This window comes from Podarcis bocagei (genome assembly GCF_964188305.1).
Source record: "Podarcis bocagei genome assembly, chromosome: 17".
Lineage (NCBI taxonomy): Eukaryota > Metazoa > Chordata > Lepidosauria > Squamata > Lacertidae > Podarcis > Podarcis bocagei.
In genome coordinates, this window is record NC_138143.1 from 11,123,112 (window position 1) to 11,145,670 (window position 22,559).

The 22,559-nt window shown below is 47.4% G+C and overlaps 2 protein-coding genes and 1 long non-coding RNA gene across 8 annotated transcripts in view; 2 read left to right on the top strand and 1 right to left on the bottom strand.

Annotated features, from left to right (window-relative positions):
• The window catches only part of RASAL3 (RAS protein activator like 3), a 150,999-nt gene that overhangs the window by 101,731 nt on the left and 26,709 nt on the right, over positions 1-22,559 (bottom strand). The gene's annotated exons all lie outside the window — the stretch shown is intronic.
• The window catches only part of LOC308577075, a 137,359-nt gene that overhangs the window by 69,681 nt on the left and 45,119 nt on the right, over positions 1-22,559 (top strand). The window lies entirely within an intron of this gene.
• CYP4F22 (cytochrome P450 family 4 subfamily F member 22) overlaps positions 1-22,559 on the top strand; it is a 39,121-nt gene that overhangs the window by 2,933 nt on the left and 13,629 nt on the right. For 2 of the 3 annotated variants that reach the window (XM_081176576.1, XM_081176578.1), the window contains exons 2-5: positions 2,051-2,273; positions 7,699-7,843; positions 16,606-16,659; positions 21,537-21,664. In XM_081176576.1, the coding sequence (XP_081032702.1) occupies positions 2,051-2,273; positions 7,699-7,843; positions 16,606-16,659; positions 21,537-21,664 (550 nt within the window). Of the gene's footprint in view, positions 1-2,050; positions 2,274-7,698; positions 7,844-12,940; positions 13,086-16,605; positions 16,660-21,536; positions 21,665-22,559 lie in introns of all 3 variants that reach the window. The other variant, XM_081176577.1, reaches the window with a different exon arrangement.

Here is a 22,559-nt window from a genome sequence, read left to right on the forward strand (position 1 = left end):
GGCTCCCCACACTGCGGATGTCTGCCTGGCGAGGGGGGCGCTTTAGGGCGCCCCGCCCACCGGGCGGCAGGCTGCTATCCGCAGCGTGGGGAGCCTTGCCGGGAAGTCCGGCAAGGCTTCCCACGCTGCGGATGTCTGCCTGGCGAGGGGGGCGCTCTGCTTTACGGCGCCCCGCCCGCCAGGCGGCAGGCTGGTCACCTCCGCCCCTCGCCTCCGCCCCTCGCCTCCTCCCCTCGCCACCGCCCCGGAGCCGCAGCAAAGGCTTTAAAGAGCCGCATGCGGCTCTGGAGCCGCAGGTTGCCGACCCCCGGTTTAGGGGAAAAACAATAACCTCTTTCTCCCGCTTGTAATTTTTACTCTCACGTAACCGCAGAGCAAAGTGTGAAGTCCTGCACTGTTTGAGCTGCAAAAGTGTGAGACACCAGGTCTCCCCCTATCAGGCTGTCTTGTGTTCTCAAAAGGAAGGAAGGCAGAGCAGATGAGGGAGACCACTCTTTCAAAAGTTTGTGCAAGCAGGCAATCTTTTGTGCTGCACCTTGCCCTAGTGTGCAAACCGAAAGCAATTAGTGGATTAGTCAGCCCAGATTTGAGAAACTAGGCTATGGCAACACTAGGGCTCTTTCTGAGTCACCCCAAGTAGCATCCCCTCCCGTGCTCCCAGTTTCTGTCTGGGGAATCAAAGGCAATTTCTACATACAGGACTTGCCCGGGGCAGCGGGTAGTGGGATCCCTCTTATTCACCCCAACATCCACTTTGGTTGCAAGCTGGCTCTTAACAGTGACGGAAGCCAGCCTGCAGAACAGAGCTCTCTGATTGGCTGCCTCCTGTGACGTCACAAAGTCACCCTTCGTTCTCACGGCAGGTTTTCTGCTTTTTGAATGGTGATAAATGAGAGGCGAGCAATTGGTCAAGGCAGCGAGCATATTCCCATACGTAAAGAAGCTGCTTTGCATCGATGTTTGTTTTGGGTCCAAATTGGTTATCTTTCTGCCAGACTCTGGAGGTGTTGTTGTTGTTGTTGTTGTTGTTGTTGTTGTTGTTGTTAATTTATTGAGTTTATATACTGCCCTATACTTGGGAGTCTCAGGGTGGTTCACAGAATAAAATCAAGATAAGAAACCACAAAATACCTAATAAAAATAAAAACAACAACCCAATAGCCCCCCCCCCAAAAAAAACAACCACATTTTAAAAGGGCATAGGATGTAAATCAGATCAACCAAAGGCCTGGTTAAAAAGGAACGTTTTTGCCTGGTGCCTAAAGGAGTATAATGAAGGTGCCAGGTGAACTTCCCTGGGGAGAGCATTCCACAGACGGGGAGCCACTGCAGAGAAGGCCCCGTTCTCGTGTTGCCACCCTCTGGACCTCTCGAGGAGGAGGCACAGAAAGGAGGGCCTCAGAGGATGATCTCAGGGTCTGGGTAGGTTCATGTGGAAAGAGGCGGTCCTTGAGGTATTGCGGTTCTGGGCAGCTTCACCATATCCCATTGGGGTATTTTTGCACTCAAAATTGCCCCCAGGTATTTCCCCCCCCCCCCTCGGAAGAAAAGATGTAAGCACTGTTATCTTTCCCATGGAAGTGAATTGGAGTGAGGCAAAAAAAAAAGGTGGAAGGGAAAGTAGCCCCCCTTCAGCCGGTCTCCTGGCCCTGATCACAACCACCAAGACAACTTAAGTGAATGAATAAAAGTGTTCCAGGGACAGTGGAGGGTGGATACACATGACTAATTGGAATCTCATTCTGCCCACTGTTTGGGGAGTGGCAGGGTTGCCAGCACCATGAGGGAAATAGGAAAGCGAGTCTGTCTGAAGGTGAAATGTTCTTGTTTTTTGGCCCATCACCAAAGGGCGCCTACTCCAGTTTCAATGTGCACTGGTCTGGCAGGGTGTAGCGGGTTTGGGGGGGAGCCAATGTGAAGGGAGAGAGTCCAATGTGACCAATTCTGGGGGTGGCGGAGGCTTGCTTAAATTCTTGCTCTCCGCCTCCCTCTCCCACTGAGCACACTGTGTCTCTCCTGCCTCCCTCTCCTCCTTGCCTCCCTCTTCCAGAATGTTGCCCTTCACTGACTGGATCCTGGAGAAGCTGGCTCTCGAGAAGACCCTGTTCCGGACCATGGCTGTCTCCAGCCTCGGGCTTTTGCTGCTGGCTTTGGTCTTCCGTTCGCTTACAGACGCCTTTGGCATGTGCCACCGCTTTTACGTTAACTGCCAGAGATTGCGTTGCTTCCCAGAGCCCCCGCGTCGCAACTGGCTCCTAGGGCACCTCAACCTGGTAAGTGTGGCCTCTGGAGCTGCGGCTTGGCTTGGTCCAAGGAGGGAGGTCTCCAGCTTGGCTGAGGGGAGGGAAAGGAGGGGGCACTGAAGCAGCCAGCCCTCCTTGTGGTGGGCGAGGGATGAAGACCGCCATATCTGGGTGCCGATGGCTCGCAAGGCTTGCCTAAATTCAGAACTGCAGGGAGGGCTGGTTGTGACATTCTAAGAATGTCTTTCAGTCTGAGACACCATCCATCCATCCATATCTTTTGTGTTATACAGTGGTACCTCAGGTTACATATGCTTCAGGTTACATACACTTCAGGTTACAGACTCCGCTAACCCAGAAATAGTGCTTCAGGTTAAGAACTTTGCTTCAGGATGAGAACAGAAATCGGGGTCCGGCAGGCAGCAGCAGCAGGAGACCCCATTAGCTAAGTGGGGCTTCAGGTTAAGAACAGTTTCAGGTTAAGAACCGACCTCCGGAACGAATTAAATACTTAACCTGAGGTACCACTGTAAACGGGAGGCAGAAATGAAGAGAGAGCCAGCCCAAACGGCATATGTATTCAGATTGGGAACGTGCTCTAGCTGGAATGTGAGGAAGGGAGAAACATTTGTTTCAGAAAATAGATCTTGCTTGCCATAAGGGGTACAGGGACAGATTGAATGGGTCCTTTGTTCTCACAAACAACTTCCACTCCCAGCTTGCTGAAATGTTGCCGCATCCCCAACCACGGTCACCTCTTCCTTGCGTTTTCTCCTTGCAGGTTATTTGAACCCAGCTCTGCTCTGCCACAGTTTGGCTCGTCCTCCCCACAGATTGCTCCCAGCCACAGAAATGGCAGAGCCGTGTAGAAGTCAGGCAGAGGTTTCTGCTCCCAGCAACTCCCTTCAGAATGCAATAGCAGCAAGACCCGGTCACCTTAATTTGGGAGGTGGGGGTGGAGAGAAATCAAAGACTCCAGAAACGTGCGTTCATCCCCCTGCCCAGCGGGCTCCTTGCTCTTCTTTCCCCAAAACTTCACAGCACTTCCTCTGTTTTCTCCCTCTTTGTTTCTCCCTCGTGCCTTCCCTCGCTCTCAGGACTGTTTCAGGGCACACTGTGAGCCCTGGGCCCAGTGACATGTCTCTCAGGAGGCCCGCTTCTTGGCAGGAGCTGCTAAGGTCTTTGCTGAGCTGTTAATGAGCAGGCCGGGCTTCCCTGGAGCATAGTTGCCAAGATGGGACTGGGCATGAACCCAGAGATGACTCTCGGGTAGAGCAGTGCCCATGGCAGGGACATGACAAGAAGGCTAGCTCAGGGCTTATTCACACTTTCCAGAAGTCTGCACTTTAAAGCTCCATGTCCATGTGAGCGCTGTCTGTCTCTCTCTTTAACTCTGGAGTTTCCCTGCAAAAAAACACTGCTTACCACTGAATCAGAGCTGATGGCAACCTGTGGATAACCTCTATATCCTTTTGTCATGCTTTTGTGTCATCCTTTTGTGGTGAAAGCTGTGGGGTGAAAAAATAGAGCACTCAGACGCTGAGTGTGGAGAAGCCCTCATTTGCTTGCCTTTGTTCCTGGGTGTTGGCATGGGTATCTCTCTCAAATTATCCCCCAGAGGTTAATAGGCTTGGGCCCTTTGCCCCACCCAATCAACCCCTATGCACTCATCATCCTCATTCCTAGGGGCGGAGGAAGGGGGGCAGTGGGGGCGGGCCACCCCGGGTGTCACCACTGAGGGGGGTGGCAAAATGGCGGGCGGCACTCACCACGGGGCCTGCAGCGCGCCCAAGCCATGCATCTCTCCTGGGAGTGACGTAGTGGCTTGGGCACCCGCAGGCTCCACGCTGCCCCAAACGGTCCACCCGCTGCCTCCCCCTCAGCTGTAGGGCAGCTGAATGGGAGGAGGCAGGCAGACGCCTCGGAGGCCCCACTGTGCTGGTCCTGTGGGTTAACCGTGAAGCGAGGTCCGAGTCCAGTCCGAGGTCGAGGGTGCAGTATGAAGGTAGTCCGTCAAAGCTGAAGCTGGGACTAAGGCAGGGAGTTGGGTGAGGCCAGGCGCTCCAGCAGGACAGGGTGCAGGCAGGAACAGGCTACCAACAATGTTGCTCCCGCAACTTAGGACTGGGGCTAGCTGGCTTTTATCTGTCCCGATGCGCAGGGTGGCCCTGGTCCACAGGTGACTCGCCTCTCCTGGCCTGGAGGCGAGCACTCCTCCTGCGGGAACTTAGTTCCCTCCGCCTCTCTCTTTTTTAAAAAAATAATATTTATTAATAATTTCAAAATTACAGAAAAGAAAGAAAAAAAAATAAAAACACTACAATACATAGGGGAAAAAAACAAGAAAAAAAACAAGACATAAAAACCAATGCAACAATACAGCAAAAAGATAAAAAAAGAAGGGGGGGAAAACACAAATCCCATATTACATATCTTTAACTTCCATTTGCTTGTTTCATTGACCTCCTCACACCTCCCTTTTTGTATTCTAGTTTGATTGATTATTTCAGCAAATTCTTTCCATCTTTCTCAATTTTTACTAATTAATTTATCTTGACAATTTAACCTATTAATTAACTCAACAAATCCTTTCCATCCTTTCCCCATATTCTGTTATTCAAATTACCTTAAGTTATTTAACCTTATCTTACCAAAAAATACTTTAGAGCTTAACGCTTAATACTCGATTATACATAACTCCTGATATCTTTTCTACTAGAGTCATATAGTTTCATTCCAACATTTTCCCTAATGTTCATTAATTTTAGGCTACTTCCCTAGGGGGGAAAATATTCTTTATAAATTTTCTTCCAATCTTCATCCAACGTCTCTTCTTCCTGGTCTCGGGTCGTGTCAGTCCTTACCGTCCATTCCATCTAGTCCATCAACCTGGTAATCTAATGTCCGAGGCCCTTAAGTCTCTTCGATGTCCCTTCTGAAGATCTTCTTCTTGTTGTTCATACTTGCACTTTTCCTTGTCTTTTGTTGGTCTCTTTCTTAGTTTCTTTCCTTTCTCGTTGGGGAGTAGGTCTCTGGGGGATTCCAACCCCAAATTATCTTCGTCTCCCTTCATCCAACCAGCCCATTCCCCAGAGTCCCACTCCCCACAATCATCAATGTAGTCCAAAAAATATTTAAAAACATATTTCGAGGTCTCTCCAAAGTTAAGAACCTCCTCAGCTCCAGACTCCCCCTGGCCGACTCCAACTTCAATCTTCAAAGACAGCGGCTTATGCTCCTGTAGGGCCTCGGGTCTCTCCATTTGTATTATTTGAGGTGCAACCGCAACCTCCTCCATTATCTTCTGCACTTGCCCAATCAGTACAGGTTCCTGAGTTGGTCCCTGAATAGTTTCTGTATCAATATTCCCTGTTTGTCTACAGTTATTAACCACAACAGTCATCAAATCCATTTTCTCATTCATCAAATCCATCTTCTCATGCATCTGTTCCAGCAAGGCACTTGTCTTGCATAAAGCAAGCACCAAAACTTCCTCCCAGCTCATATTTAGTCAAGGTCAAAAAGGACTGGTCCCACGATCTTAATCTGACAGCTTTAGAGTCCTCAAGTAGACGCAGCAACAATTTAGCAAGCTCCCTCTAGAGGAGACAATTTCTATTTGTATCCATTTTTTTAAGGCAAGTCCAGCAAAGGAAAATTACTTTCATTTTTCAGATATTTTGTTTCTTTAGAATGCAGAAGGCAACATTGGAATCAATTTATTTCTCTTCTTTAGCTATCTGTCAAAGTATTCCGTTCACAGTCAATGAACCTCTCCAAGAATTTCTGTCTCTGACACCCCGTTCCCAGGTTAGAGACGGTGGAAACTTATCTTTCTTCACTCCCTCTCCTGCAGGCGTTAAACAAAGTCCCCCCCTTTCTCCTGCTTCCAAGGGGGTTTCAGTAATTATAAATGAAGGAAATTTAAACTTTTTAAACGACTTTCCAGACTTTAGCTTACAAGGTTTTTGCTTCAGTCTATGTACAAAAAGCGGAAGGCAGACTTCTTGTTTTGAACCTTCCCGCTTCGGTGCCAAATTAAGATATTTCTTGATCCAATTTTCCGTTTCTACTCACGGGTACTTGTTTTAAATCCAATTGTCCACAGGAAAAATTTAGCACTCTCCGGCAATGGCTGTGCGGCTTCACTCCGTGAAAGTAGCAATCAGTTCGCAGCACCGCGCCGCTCACCCCACGGGGCGCTCCTGGTGCCCTGCCAAACCCCACATTCCCAGGCTTCCTACGCTTGGGATTTCTAGTGGGTCCCCCCCTTCACCGCGGCGGGAAGACCCAGTTTCCACGGAGCCAGTTCCTCCAGTCGGAGGAACTCCGCCATTCGCCGATGGCACTAACCCGGAAGTCCAGTTCCCTCCGCCTCTCTGCCCTGAGCCTCTGCAGCTCAGGAGAGGCTGGAGGGTTACTGGACCCAGAGGCAACCTCAGCTTCCCCTGACGGGGCTGGGAGAGGCGCACCTGCAGGCAATGGGTCCTCCATCACCTCCGGAGCCAGAGCAGACTCAGCTGATGGCTGCACCTGAGGATCCAGCACAGGTGAGGACCCTTCAGGCTCAGGCCCCAGCCCCTGCTCAGCTGCTTCTGGAGGCGGGGAATCCTGTGCAGGCTGGGATTCCTCAGGTTCAGCCTCCGAGTCCAAATCCCAGGCCATCACACCCACAGAGCATCTTGCCGCAGCTGGCCCCGCCCCACGGGCAGCTGGCCCCGCCTCTGGGTGCAGGGCACACACGCCGCCCCAGGCGCCTGATTGGCTTGCTCTGCCGCTGCTCATTCCCCCATCCTCCCCCCCCCCCAGGGCTTAGGGATGGGTGGCAACAGCGCTTATCTCTGAGGGTAAACAAGTACCAGCCCCATTTTATCTAGAAGAAAAGCACTGGGTGGCAGTATATGCCTCCTTAAGCAATGCTCTTGTCTCCCTAGCATCTCTAATGAATATGAAGCACCACTCTGGAATTCTGAGAAAGCTGCTGGCTTTGGGACTCATTGCTGCCTACCAGCTGCTGTATGTATAGTCACCCACACAGCCAGTGGGAACATCGGTGCCCGTCCCACTGAGATGAATGGGGCTTTTGCCAGACCTTGAGATGCCTGCTCATGGCAGGTGGCCAGAGCCCAAACTCCAAGCCCAACAGCAAGCTCCTTTTATGAAGCGCCACCTCTTCCCTCTTGTTCTTGTTGCAAACCTTGGCCGGCATCCATCACTGCCTTTGCCTCGTTCCCGGCAGTCCTTCCGCTTGCACAGTGATGCCGTTAGATGTGGCAGGACCTTGGACTCAACGGCCCCACATGGGACCCTCTCTCTATGTCACTTATTTCCAGATGTGGTCAGCCTTTTCCTCATTCTGCCGGCCGGTGGGCTTTGGACTTAGCCCCCAGAATCCTGTCCCAGTGGCACCACAGCCCCTGCTAGTGCCAACACTCACTGCCTCTGTTGCTTCCAGGTTTTGCCCTGTGATGAGGGTTTGGCCAAAGTCTCCGAGCTGGTAGCCACCTACTCCCAGGGATTTGTGACGTGGATGGGGCCCTTCATACCGCTCATTTCCTTGGTTCATCCTGATTATATCAAGCCAGTTGCAACAGCCTCAGGTACTGTGGTGGTAGATTGTGGCAAGACTCAAGAGTCAATCGCAGGCCCAAGAGGCCATCTTCCCCAGGCATGAATGATGGAGTTTCCATAGCGAAAGGTGGACCTTGGCCAAATACATGGTCTTATGCTTGTATGAAGTTGTTTCCCCCACCCCTCATACCAGAGTTTCAACACAGGCACTGAACTGACTGGGGGAAAGGCATGATGGGAGTGAAGGAAACAGTGTTGAGATGAGAGATGCAATAACTTTAACCATGATATAGTATTGTGATTGAAACCAGCTTGCCCACGTGCTGAGATCTGCTGAGGCTCTTTTCTAAGCGCCCTTCCCAATTGGAAGTGCTCCAAATAACAATAACGCAGAAGACTTTGTTTTATTCATTTAATAATGGATTAGCACATGTCTTACTTAAAGTGCAGCCGGTGCCTACATTCGGTTCTTGTTTTGTTTCTAGACTAGGGCATTTTGCTTTCTCGGACATTTTAATTTGTGGACATTTTTAGTGGCCGCCTTGTATTATCCTTAATGCAACCACTTTATTGTGTTTTTAGGGTTTCATTACCGCCCAGGAATCTGTTGAGGAAGGGTTGAGCAGCCCTTCACACACAAAAAAAGGACAGGAAATTGCATATAAAATTTACTGATTTGCATATATAGATGCAAAGTTGTTAATGATTGATTTAATGCAGGACATTTCGCCGTCTTGTCAAAGGCTAACTGGGTGAACTGGGCGTGCCCTTTCAGTCTGCTGTCCAGTAGCTAACTATTGATAGACAACTTCAACTCCTTCCTCCTTAGGATTGATTATCCTTAAACCAGACTTAAACTGAGTAACACGACCACCCTAATGAAAGGGCAGTATGCAATGTTTTAAATGAAGAATCAAACAAAAATAAATGTAACACCTCAAGTATTTTTTTCATTTTCTGATGGTGGATTTTCAGGATGGTTTTATTAAGGTATTATGAATAGGGTGTGTGTTAGTGATTCTATCTAGCTGCAAGAGGAATAAAAATTATTGTTATTTATGAAATTTCTGTGCCGCCCTTCACTCAAGGATCACAGGGCGGTGGACAGTACAGTGGTACCTCGGGTTACAAACACTTTGGGTTACAAACGCTTCGGGTTACGAACTCCACAAACCCGGAAGTAGTACCTTGGGTTACGTACTTTGCCCCAGGATGAGAACAGAAATTGCACAGCCGGCGGCACAGCGGCAGCAGGAAGCCCCATTAGCGAAAGCGTTCCTCAGGTTAAGAATGGTTTCAGGTTAAGAATGCACCTCTGGAATGAATTAAGTTTGTAACCCGAGGTACCACAGCATAACAGAAAAACACAGAAATACACAACAGCATAGCAAACAATGACAAGAACACATACACACCTCACAGACATAGTTTAAAGTCATGTGGCTTGGGCGTGTTGCAGGCCCATGGTGAGTGCCACTCGCCATTTTCATAGAATCATAGAATCATAGAGTTGGAAGAGACCACAAGGGCCATCGAGTCCAACCCCCTGCCAAGCAGGAAACACCATCAGAGCACTCCTGACATATGGTTGTCAAGCCTCTGCTTAAAGACCTCCAAAAAAGGAGACTCCACCACACTCCTTGGCAGCAAATTCCACTGTCAAACAGCTCTTACTGTCAGGAAGTTCTTCCTAATGTTTAGGTGGAATCTTCTTTCTTGTAGTTTGGATCCATTGCTCCGTGTCCGCTTCTCTGGAGCAGCAGAAAACAACCTTTCTCCCTCCTCTATGTGACATCCTTTTATATATTTGAACATGGCTATCATATCACCCCTTAACCTCCTCTTCTCCAAGCTAAACATGCCCAGCTCCCTCAGCCGTTCCTCATAAGGCATCGTTTCCAGGCCTTTGACCATTTTGGTTGCCCTCCTCTGGACACGTTCCAGTTTGTCAGTGTCCTTCATGAACTGTGGTGCCCAGAACTGGACACAGTACTCCAGGTGAGGTCTGACCAGAGCAGAATACAGTGGCACTATTACTTCCCTTGATCTAGATGCTATACTCCTATTGATGCAGCCCAGAATTGCATTGGCTTTTTTTAGCTGCCGCGTCACACTGTTGGCTCATGTCAAGTTTGTGGTCAACCAAGACTCCTAGATCCTTTTCACATGTACTGCTCTCAAGCCAGGTGTCAAACCCCCCCCCCCCCAGTGGGGACACCCGTTGCAAACTGCACCTACCGCACCTCCCTTGCTACGCCCTCTACACCCTGACTGGGACCACTGCAAAGTGGTGCCACTGCCCCCCTAACTTGGGCAGCTGTTCCAGAACGATACCATGGTTGATGGTTTCAAAAGCTGCTTAGAAGTTGAGGAGAATTTGCAGGGAGACATTTTCCCTGTCTCCCTCCTGACATAGGTCATCATACAGGGTGACCAAAGTAGTTTCTGTGTCCAAACCAGTCCTAAACTCCAGCTGAAATGGATCTAGCAATAAGATAAGCAGTAGTGATGACAGTGAGAGTTCCTAAGGAGCCATGATTGTGAAAGGTGGACCCTCTGAAGTGCAGGCAGGGATGCTGGAAGGTAATGAATTCAGCATCTCGTAGGAAGGCAGCTAGGAAGTGGATTGCAGTTCAGATGCTGAAGCTAAGACAGTTGATTTGACCAAGGAGTCAGGGCAGCAGCCTCTAACTAAGCGGTTCCTGAGTCCGTTCTTGAGACAAAAGGGGAATATGATGTGCCATGGATCAGAGAACAGCTAACACTGATTGGCAGGATTCCCCAAATCCCTCGCTGGTGAAACACTGGTTGCCCTAGTTTTGGTGTCATGAATAATGGAGGTCATGACAGGTAGTGTTGCCTGCCCCCTCTCATGACCATTCTGGCCACGATCCAAACACAGCTAGAGCCTCAAGGGTATGACCTTTGAAGTCCTGGCTTTTCCCGAAGCAGGCCTTCTTTGCTTGCTGCCTCATGTAGAAGTAAAGCACAGAAGTGAACAGATGTTTGGAGTCCAGGCACTTTTGGAGCCAGCAGTGGTGTAGTGGTTAAGAGTGGTAGTATCGTAATCTGGTGAACTGGGTTCGATTCCCCGCTCCTCTGCTGGGTGACCTTGGGCTAGTCACACTTCTTTGAAGTCTCTCAGCCTCACTCACCTCACAGAGTGTTTGTTGTGGGGGAGGAAGGGAAAGGAGATTGTTAGCCGCTTTGAGACTCCTTAAGGGGAGTGAAAGGTAGGATATCGAGTCCAAACAACTCCTCCTTCTCCTTCTCAACACCACGTCGGCCTTTTATCTCATTCTCTGAAGATGATCAAGGTTGCTCATTATTGTGAACACTTGCAGAAGCTTTCCAGCGTTTCCCCAACCCTACCTGGCACGGGAGCCAAATCCAGGGGCCGTGGGTGCACAATAATATAATTGTGGGGGCTTGGCACCCACAAAGTCAATGAGAAAAGCCGGTAGGTGGCAGTGACTCTCTTCTCCGACGGCTCTCTTCTCTGAGAGAGAAGCAGTTCAGCTCTGTCCTCTGCAACCAGAGAGCGAAGCACCCTTTTTTTCGGGGGGGGGAGGGCCTCAGACATGGAGGCACAGTCTCTCTGACTGTGCACCTCCTTGCGGAAAAGGGTGCCTCGCTGGCTGCAAAGAGGAGGAAGAAGAGAAGCCGCCACGCGGACACGCAACGTCACACACATGCGTGTGATGTCAAATGCACTATGTGCAGGCATGTGTGTGTGACATCGCGTGTCCACGTTGTGGCGGCGGGCACCCACAAGCCTGAGTCGGCCCACCTGCTCCCTGGAGATGCCAGAGGCCTTTTGTAAACAAAGCGTGCGTTTCACCATTGGGCTATGCCTCTTCCCTGCCCCCCTAGCCAGCTAGTCAATTTCTAGCTAAAGTGCGCGTCAAAAGAAGACACCACAGCTTTTTAGCTTCCTCATGTTCCTATCACACTTGTCATAGGAACAGTACTGGTTCTCTCTATAACTGCAACCTTTCTCCACCTTGGATCCACAGGCATTGTTGGACTACAACTCCTACCATTCCTAGCCAGCATGGCCAGTGGTCAGGAGTAGTAGAACTACTGTCATATATAACGGGAGTTGTAGTTCAGTAATATCTGGAGGGACGCGGGTGGAGAGAGGGACGCGGGTGGCACTGTGGGTTAAACCACAGATCCTAGGACTTGCTGATCAGAAGGTTGGTGCTTTGAATCCCCGCCACGGGGTGAGCTCCCGTTGCTTGGTCCCTGCTCCTGCCAACCTAGCAGTTGGAAAGCACATCAAAGTGCAAGTAGATAAATAGGTACCGCTCCGGCAGGAAGGTAAACGGCACTTCCGTGCGCTGCTCTGGTTCGCCAGAAGTGGCTTAGTCATGCTGGCCACATGACCCGGAAGCTGTATGCTGGCTCCCTTGGCCAATAAAGCGAGATGAGCTCCACAACCCCAGAGTTGGTCACGACTGGACCTAATGGTCAGGGGTCCCTTTACCTTTTTAATATCTGGAAACCCAAGGCTGAGAATGGAGAGGTCTAGTATATTGCATTTTGTCTTTCCTTCTTTTTCTGCTTGGTTCTTCTTGCAAGCTGCCATCTTTGCCTCCAGCACAGCCGGTGTGGTGTACTGGTTAAGAGCGGTGGACTCGTAATCGGGAACCGGGTTCACATCTCTGCTCCTCCACATGCAGCTGCTGGGTGAACTTGGACTGGTCACACTTCTCTGAAGTCTCTCAGCCCTACTCACCTCACAGAGTGTTTGTTGTGGGGGAGGAAGGGAAAGGAGAATGTTAGCCGCTTTGAGACTCCTGAAGGGGAGTGATAAAGCGGGATATCAAGTCCAAACTCTTTTAATATCACTCCCATTCCAGGAAGGCTTGGGCCTTGCAATTAGTCAGTAGCCTGGTAGCTGCGGGCGACGAGGAATTACACACAAGCGAATGAATGGGTTGGTGGACTGAGCATGGAGTATGCCGTCTCCCCACTGTACCTACAATCAAAATGCGACAAGCTGAAGGACTCTTAACTAACTGTTCCTTTGCAGGCTAGCAAGCTTTGCGGACTTATTTACTCACACGGATCTTGGGGAGCAGGCTGAGCTGGCGTCTCTGCTAACCCAATCCTTGTCCTAGGCACGAAGCACCGAGGAAGGGCTGCAGGATGCCGCGCAGCTGACTGCCCAGTACGGGCAGATCTGTGTCTGGTGGTTTGGGCCCTGGGTTCCAATTCTGAGGCTTTTCCATCCAGAGACCATCGGTCCTGTGCTCCGGCAATCAGGTAGATTGTGGCAGAGAAAATGGGCATGTGTAGAGGACATTCCTTAGGTCACAAAGCTGGAGCCATGCAGCGGGTTGACTTGAGGGTGGCATCTGGCCGCCTGTAGGTCTCATGTCGGGCATAAGAACATAAGAAAATCCTGTTGGATCAGACTCTCCTAGCACTCTTAATTTCCAGGGACAGTCCCGGATTTACAGAAGCCGTCCCGGTTTCTGATTTGATCCCGAAATGTCCCACTTTTCCTTAGGGCAGGGAAAACGTTGGAAGCTACGGAATAGGATGTCCCCAGGGCTTTTTTTCAGCTGGAACTCACCCAGAACTCAAGGAAGAATGGATATAAAAACTGATGGAATATGCAGAAATGGCAAAACTTAACCGGAAGAATAAGAAATCAAGATAACAAACTTTTTAGCAAAGAATGGAAATGGTTTGTTGAATATTTGCAGATAAATTGTAAACAGATCAAAACACTGGCAGGGTCATTGTAATAACCTGCAGTTACATAAGAGTATATATTTAAAGGAGATAAATAAATCAGTAAGTTAAGTAAATTTGGATATGCAGAAGGTATTAAAAACAGTTTTAAAGAACCACAGAAAGAGGGGGAAGGAAGTCAAGTTTTAAAATGTTAAAATGATTGTAAAATCAGTGAAATGTATATATCTGAAAAGTATACATAATATTTTTTAAAAAAACAACAACACAACAGCAGCTCAGTTCTGGCAGCATTGCCATTCTAAGAGAACGAGGGAGGTGTTCGTGGTGAGTTCCGGCACCTCTTTTTCTAAAAAATAGCACTGGGTATCCCTATTTTCAAAGCAGCTTATCCGCTTCAGTCCATAGAATTCAATGAGCCATTGACAACTTGCCCCATGCCTGCCTGCTTGGTTCAGGTTTTGACCTTCAGACTGCCATCTTAGACATGTGACTTTATTGGGGAAGGGAGAGAAATTAATGTGGAGAGCTGGCGATAATATAGGGAGCAATTCTTTTATGTGAAGAATAAGAGGAAATGAAGTGAGTTGCACAACAAACATATGCATTCGGAATATTCCACAGCAAGAAGCCTCGGGAAACTGCCGCATTTGCAATAGTGTTCACGCATGGCCATCAATGCAAAATGATAATCAACTAGTTGTGGATATATCAATAATCAATGGAGATGGCTTCCATTATATTTTCTCACCGGAGCCTTTGGCAGTTGTAGACCCAATCATGCATTCTCTGTAATTACAATGGACGGTCAATTGTCGGAAGCTGAATGTGCAGCATGGCTTGGTCAGAGGAATCCTTCCACTCATCATTGCAAAGGGACGTTGTTAGATGCTTTTAGGAAGGCTTGTTTTCACCATGGTTTGTTCAGGAAACCATGAATTGTCCCACAGAGAAGCAAACAATCTCTAACTTGTTTCTCCAAAGCTTGCTTTGTTTTCTTGTGTTGGGTTTTTGTGCCCCGGCGATTGTCTGGAGTGGGCTGGCCAAACAGGATTGGACCAATTAGGGCTGTCTGGTTCAGACATAACGCCAAGCGTGCCATGGTTCATAAGCTAACACCAAATCATGGCTTTCCACCACAGTTGGTTGGCAGAAAACAATTTATGATTAGTCTGCCGAGCTGGGTTTGCTGTTGTTGGCACCTGATTTTCTCGAGAGGCAATGGAGTGCACTTCAAGGGGCTGAAGTCAGACCGCTGCATTGGCAGCACCAAAGGGACCTCGGCAGTGCGCAAGCCTAAGCAATGTGCATGGAGGTCCTGGGCTGCCCAGTCGACAAGACCCCTCTTTTGGCCTCGCTGATGTGGTCCAAAGGAAAGCAGAGCAAAACGCTGGGCACCAGCTTGGCTGCCGGAGCTGCCAGAAGGAGGCATATAAGGAGCCATCCAACCATCTTAGGGACTCTACTTTGGATTTGTGTAGAGTTTACTCCTTCTCCCTAATATATCCTGCAAAGCAGTGCAGATTTGGATCAGAGTTTTCCTTCTCCTACATCAGAGGTCGGCAACATAAGGTCCATGGACCAGACGTGGCCCATGAGGGTCGCTTAACCGGCCCATGAGCCGCCCCCTAACTAAGCCGCCCGCTCGGCGAGTTCCAGCGCGCTGCGCTAAACTGGTGCAGCTCGGGGACCATCTTCCGCTTCTCCAGAAATTGCTTCTGCGCATGCCCAGATGCTGAAATCACTTATACGCAGGCGCGATTTCCAGTGTCTGGGCATGCGCAGATGCGATTTCTGGTGTTGTGCTGTGTCAGTCCGGCCCATGGAGGATCTCCGCAGGAGTGATCTGGCCCATGCCCAATAAGCCTGTCCTACATGGACCACCTTTCCAGGTTGACAAACCCCACCTGCCCCTCACTTGCCTCTAGAGCATGGGCAGAAACCGTCTTATTGACCAGTGGACGCACTACTGGTTTCGTCCGCTCAATCTGCCAGAGCCTGTCTTTGCACGCAGAGGAGGTCCCTAACTCACCGAGGGTTTGAGACCCTTCGGCTATCCTCACCTGGTTTAGCTGGCCAATCAAAGCCATTCCAGGGTGTGGCTGCTGTCACACCAACAGCTTCTAGGAGCCGCAGGTGAGAGCCGAGTGCAGGGTGGGGACCAAAGGTGGACAAACTGCCCCTGATGGAGCAGGATGTGTCCCTTGCCAGAGGTACTACCCCTCCCTTAACACCCCCCACACCCGTAAATCATAGTAAGCCTAAACAAATCATGTGAAAACCAGATCTGTGTCTTCCTTCTCTGTCAGGGAAATGAGAATGTCCCACCCTGCCTTTTGCCTTACCTGGAGTGTGCTTGTGTATGTCTGTATTCATGCTCTGCATCTATTAATTTGTAGACTCAAAATGTAGTGCTGCGTGGTTAATTTTGCTTTAATTGAGATGGGAGAGGGAAGGTTTTGTAAAGTGCGTTGAAGGGTGCCATGCAAATTATGCGATCTGAGCATGGCTGCATTACTCCAAGGATGCTCCCTGCATGTTCTCAGGGCGGAGTCCTGTAGGAAAAAGTTGATTTTTGTAAAGAAAATAAAAACAACCACACCACCTCTTCAACAAAATAAAAGCATGGCAAATGTAAGTCTGTGCTATCTTTGCCATTCTTCTTTTATTTTATTCTTATTTTGTTTTAATCTGAAGATAATTCCATTTTTGTGGCTGCTTGGCCTCAGTGAGCTTCCCTGCAAGTGCGCCCATTTTGTGCTTCTAGCCTGATGCAGATGCAAATATCTGGGGCTGGGATGATCCCTTCGTGAGCCTTTGCTCTGTGCTGCTAGGCAGAAGGCGTTCCAATTCCCTTGCTCCACTCCCCAGTGGAGGCGCCCCTGAAAACACTTTAAATATTTTTATTGCTTTAATTTGTGTAAGCCACCTTGAGTCGGGGTCTGGGGGGGCGGAAGTAGGATATAAATAAACATCATAATAATTGTATGCCCAATTTCTTTAATACTTAAATGTCTGGAGATCTGAACTTTTTTAAAAAGAGAGAACTAGAGTGAACGTGTTTCTGTTTTTCTCTTCCCTGCAGCTGCTGTTGCTCCCAAAGACAAACTCTTCTACGGCTTCTTGAAGCCTTGGCTTGGTAAGGTACCCCCACCACCACCACCACTGAAACTTGTCAGACCATGAGCTCTTGTGCCAGGGATAAGTATGTAGAGCAGGTGTGGGGAACCTTTGGGGCTCCAGATGTTACTAAACTACAACTCCCCTCATTCTTGGCCGTTGGCCATGCTTGCTGGAGCTGGTGGTAGTTGCATTTCAGCAACATCTGGAGGGACAGGGGTTCCCTGCAATTGATGCAGAACAGGGATCTGCAACCTGTTCATTTGGTTTTTCAAATGACAGTTTTACAATCACATATCCAACATACAACATAAAGACAAGATTCCATAGAATCTCCTGGAATTCCCTTCTCTCCTTTGTGGGTCCTATTGTTAATCATTTCCTCCTGCATCTTTTATAATACAGTCAAACCTCTTCTTATGTCTGCCTCCACTCGTGTCCATTTTGCCCAACATCTGCGGCAAACCTGGAAGTAACTGGCGGGTTTGCCGCGGTTCACACATACGCAGAAGCGGGCAAAGGCCGCCTGCACACAACAGCGCCTCTCCCAGCGACCTGTTTCAATTTCTGGACAGGCCTCCAGAACGGATTGTGGTTGTGAGTAGAGGTTCCACTGTAATCCAAATTTTTTACCTCCCCATTATATCCAAAATTCACCATTAAACTATTATTCCAATCCTACTAACAATTTTAACTGTTTACAATGGTTTTTAAGATAAATTATATATTTTCCCCATTCTTTATTAAATTTTTGGTTTTCCTGATTTCTGATTCTTCCGGTCAGGGATCTGCAACCTCTTCAGATCCTTGCCCCGCTTTTTACCCAAACATGCCTTTGGGGACCCATTTTCAAACCTTTAACCATATATTTGCACGGTGCTAGTGCTCCTATCCTGACCCACCAATTGAAGACCAGTAATATAGAAGTTCAAAAAGGATTGTATGCTGTCTGCCAATGGAGTGCTTATCCTGGCATGCATAAGCTTCCAGTCACTTTGGAGTGATAGATACTGTAGGTCTTGATTGGGCTTGGGTAGGCACATCAAACAGGACCCTGAAATGGTTAATGTGCTTCCATACCTGCTATAGTACTGAAAGCACAGTATGAGAGTCGTTTTTACAGCCAATGAAACAACAGAGCTTACTTTACCTTATAAGAGTTACCAGCGTTAGGATAACTGTGACTTTAAAGATGAATGGGAACCCTTTACAAAGTATTTAAAGGCGCAACAAAGTGAACTGGATTCCTTGGCTGGTTTTGAATTCACAAACTTTTTATTGATACTAATCAGCTAAATAGTTTGAGGATCTCTACAACTGTGTAACATGCAGAAAACAGCATTTTTAGAGAAATGAAAGACTGGAACTGAGGGAAGTCGGGGGTGGGTGGGTTCTGTGGGGGGAGGGAGGGGGAGGGAGGAAAAATGGGGGGAAATAAGGATGATTTCTGGATAATATGTTTTGTTTTAATTTTGAATAAAAAAGTTATTTTTAAAAAAAGAGTTACCAGCATTACAACACAAGACAAGACGAGCCACAAATATATATTTTTTTTCAAAATAGTATTTATTAACGTTTCAAAGGTTACAGAATGAAAAAGCAAAAAACACATTTTTAAACAAAATCAATACAACACATCACAATAAAGAAAAGACAAGAATAAGAAAAAAGAAAAAAACAAAAAACAAGAAAAAATAAAATCCATTAAAAAAGCGAAAAAGAAAAATACAACACATCTTCCCATAACTTGTCTTTCATTAGCTTATTTCCTTGACCTCCTCACACCTCCCTTTTTTGTATTCTAGTTCAATTATCTGTTTCAGCAAATCCTTTCCATCTTTTCAAATTTTTGTCCTGTAATTTATCTTAATATGATGTAATTTTACTTTCCCTCCTTTCACCAATTAACAGTCGGTTTTTCCCAAATTCTTTATAACATTTCTGCTAAAGCCACATAACATCATTCCAACATCCTTCTAACATTCGTTAATTTTGCAATGTTTCTGTAATTAGTCTTTAAATTTCTTCCAATCTTCCTCCACCAACTCTTCTCCCTGGTCTCGGATTCTGCCAGTCATTTCTGCCAATTCCATGTAGTCCATCACCTTCATCTGCCATTCTTCCTGGGTGGGTAAATCTTGTGTCTTCCAATACTTTGCAATAAGTATTCTTGCTGCTGTTGTGGCATACATAAAGAAAGTTCTATCCTTCTTTGGCACCAATTGGCCGACCATGCCCAGGAGAAAGGCCTCTGGTTTCTTCAGAAAGGTATATTTAAATACCTTTTTCATTTCATTATAGATCATCTCCCAGAAAGTCTTAATCTTTGGGCATGTCCACCAAAGGTGAAAGAATGTACCTTCAGTCTCTTTACATTTCCAACATTTATTATCGGGCAAATGGTAGATTTTTGCAAGCTTGACTGGTGTCATGTACCACCTGTATATCATTTTCATTATATTCTCTCTTAAGGCATTACATGCCGTGAACTTCATACCTGTGGTCCATAACTGTTCCCAGTCAGCCATCATAATATTATGTCCAACATCTTGTGCCCATTTAATCATAGCAGATTTCACCGTTTCATCCTGAGTATTCCATTTCAACAGCAAGTTATACATTCTTGACAGATTCTTAATTTTAGGATCTAACAGTTCTGTTTCCAATTTTGATTTTTCCACCTGGAAGCCAATTTTTTTGTCCAAGTTATATGCCTCCATTATCTGGTAATAATGAAGCCAATCTCACACTCTATTTTTTAATTTTTCAAAACTCTGCAATTTTAATCTGTCTCCCTCGTGTTCCAAAATTTCCCAATATTTCGGCCATTTGGCCTCCATATTGAGCTTTTTCTGAGCCTTCGCTTCCATTGGTGACAACCACCTTGGGGTTTTATTTTCAAGCAAGTCCTTGTATCTTATCCAGACATTAAATAGTGCTTTTCTAACAATATGGTTTTTGAACACTTTATGTGCTTTAACTTTGTCATACCACAGATATCCATGCCACCCAAATACATTGTTAAAACCTTCTAAATCCAGCACTTCAGTGTTTTCAAGAAGCATCCATTCTTTCAGCCAACAAAAAGCGGCTGATTCATAATAAAGTTTTAAGTCTGGCAGGGCAAATCCACCTCTTTCTTTAGCATCAGTTAATATCTTAAATTTTATTCGAGGCTTCTTGCCCTGCCAGACAAATCTGGAAATATCTCTCTGCCACTTCTTGAAACACTCCATTTTATCCAAAATTTGCAATGTTTGAAACAAAAACAGCATCTTTGGCAATACATTCATTTAAGACGAGCAACAAATAAAGGGGAAACTTGGGAGTTTAATTTGTACCTGGATCAGCCTTTTGTTTAAAGACAGGAATGAATTTTAACAGCAGCCAGGAACATAGAATTGTAGAGTTCGAGGGGACCCAACGGTCATCTAGTCCAACCCCGTGCAATTCAGGAATCTCAGCTAAAGCATCCATGGCAGTTGGCCATCCAACCTCTGCTTTGAAACCTCCAAGGAAGGAGAGTCCTCCCGAGGGAGACTGTTCCACTGTCAAACAGCTCTTGCTGTCAAAAAGTTTTTCCTGACCCTTAGTTGGAATCTCCTGTCTTGTAACTTGAAGACATTGGTTCGAGTCCTACCCTCCAGAGCAGGAGAAAACAAGCTCACTCCATCTTCCATGTGAGAGCCCTTAAGGCATTGCAACTGGGGAGGAGAGTTCCCTCCCCAGTTGCAAGCTCAGAAATTCCCCTCTCACACTACAGTTAATCTTGAACAAGCACTCATAGAAGTTGTTGGTGTCCCCTTGATCTACACAGCAGGAGACTCTTTACATGCAATAAAATCATTCTCTGCAAGGCTTCTAATTTGTGGACGCCAGAAAGCTACTGCTATTCATCTCCCGAAGGGCTGTTGCATCATTGTTGAGCTGACTTCACAACTGCCGCCTAATTAGGACAACTAATTACCTGCAGGTCTATCGACTTCTGATTGGGAGATCAAGTTGGTATCTGTTCCTTTAGAACTTCCTTGCGAAGAGATAAGATTGCATCCACAGTGACGCCCCTTAGTCTCCCTAGTCAACCCACCAGATTAATGTCCTCTGAGCTCAGGGTAGTTCATGCAGTTCAACATCCTGCCTATCAGGAGGAGCAAGCCAGATAATCCCAGGGTGGCCAGACAAGGGTAGGATATGGTGCCTGTCCTCCATTCTTAGTCCGCAGCATCTGATGGAGGTATCTTGTGCCTGAATATGGCAATTCCGCTTTTATCTTTCATGACCATTAGCTACTAGTAGAGTAAGGGACGCGGGTGGCGCTGTGCTCTAAACCACTGAGCCTCTTGGGCTTGCTGCTCGGAAGGTCGGCAGTTTGAATCCCCGCAACAGGGTGAGTTCCGGTTGCTCTGTCCCAGCTCCTGCCAACCTAGCAGTTTGAAAGCACACCAGTGCAAGTAGATAAATAGGTACCACTGTGGCAGAAAGGCAAACGGCATTTCCGTGTGCTCTGGTTTCCGTCCCGGTGTTCTGTTGTGCTAGAAGCGGTTTAGTCATGCTGACCACATGACCCGGAAAGCTATCTGCACGGACAAATGCCGGCTCCCTCGGCCTGAAAGCGAGATGAGTGCCGCACCCCATAGTCACCTTTGACTGAACTTAATCGTCCAGGGGTCCTTTACCTTTTCCTTTTTTACTAGTAGAACTAGTGGTATACCTAGGCAAAATCGAGCGCTGCACAGTTCCACCCATATTTTCCCATCAGGGTGGATATTTTGATCTTTGGGGTGTGATTTTGTGGACCTGGCTGTTCATCTTCTCTGGGAGTCTCACTGGCTGCAGGCAGGCCGTTCCGCTGCCAGGATAATGCACCTCAATGAGCCTCTTGTTTCCTTTTGCCAGGCGATGGACTACTTCTGAGCGGTGGGAAGAAGTGGGGACGACATCGGCGGATGCTCACCCCGGCTTTTCATTTTGACATCCTGAAGCCTTACATGAAATTCTTCAACCAGAGCACGGACATCATGCACGTGAGCTCTTTCAAAATACTCATGCTAATGCGCTTCCGCTCCATGTGGTTCTCCTCATGCTCTTACACATCGCTCTGCCTCAGCGCCATCTGTGCAACACAACCAATTTTGGGTTGCTTTCTACCCTGGAACTTATGTGAACTGGTGTTTGTCTGCATGATCTTGTGTGTGAGAGTCAATGCACACTTGCTTTCTGTTTGGAAGAGATGGCCTGCATTCATTCTGCATTCATTCTGTTGTTTCCACTTGTCATGTACTCTGATCAAAGAGTTGTGCCTTGTGCCTGGGAAACTTGTGTGTCAGCATTCAGGGCATTCCTCTCCTCCATAATTGCTGTAGAGATTGTGATTTTTAAGTGGGGGCGGGGGGAATACCCGCAAAGAAACACTTAGTCAGAGAGAAACTTCATTCTACCTCCTTGTTTTATTCAAATACTCAGTGCTGTTGTTGTTGTTGTTTTTTAAAAATTTTTTTTTGAGTTTTCCGACATTGGGAAACTCACTTCTCCATCCAAGCTTTTCAGTATGTTTATGTTATACAAATGGGGGGTGTTTGAACACTTGCAATGTCCCAGCTACTCCCACTGCTTGTACCTATCTTAATATTGAAGGTTTGTATGCTTTTTCAGTTGCCTCCCCACTCAGTATTTTCTTGCTGACAGTGTGCTGTAATGGTATAATATATTACCGCTTCTCAAGCAGTTTTGAAGGGCTTTGCAGGGATTTGCCTGTAAAGTAACTGCACTTTTTGAATCCTACTTTGCTCCTCTGCTTTAGAATGCCACACCTGCAGATAGCACTGAATAAACTCATGTTTCATTTTTAATGTTGATAAATGTGTATGCATGGGCTGTGCCTGTTTGAATATAATTTAAGCATGTCATGGAAGCATGCCT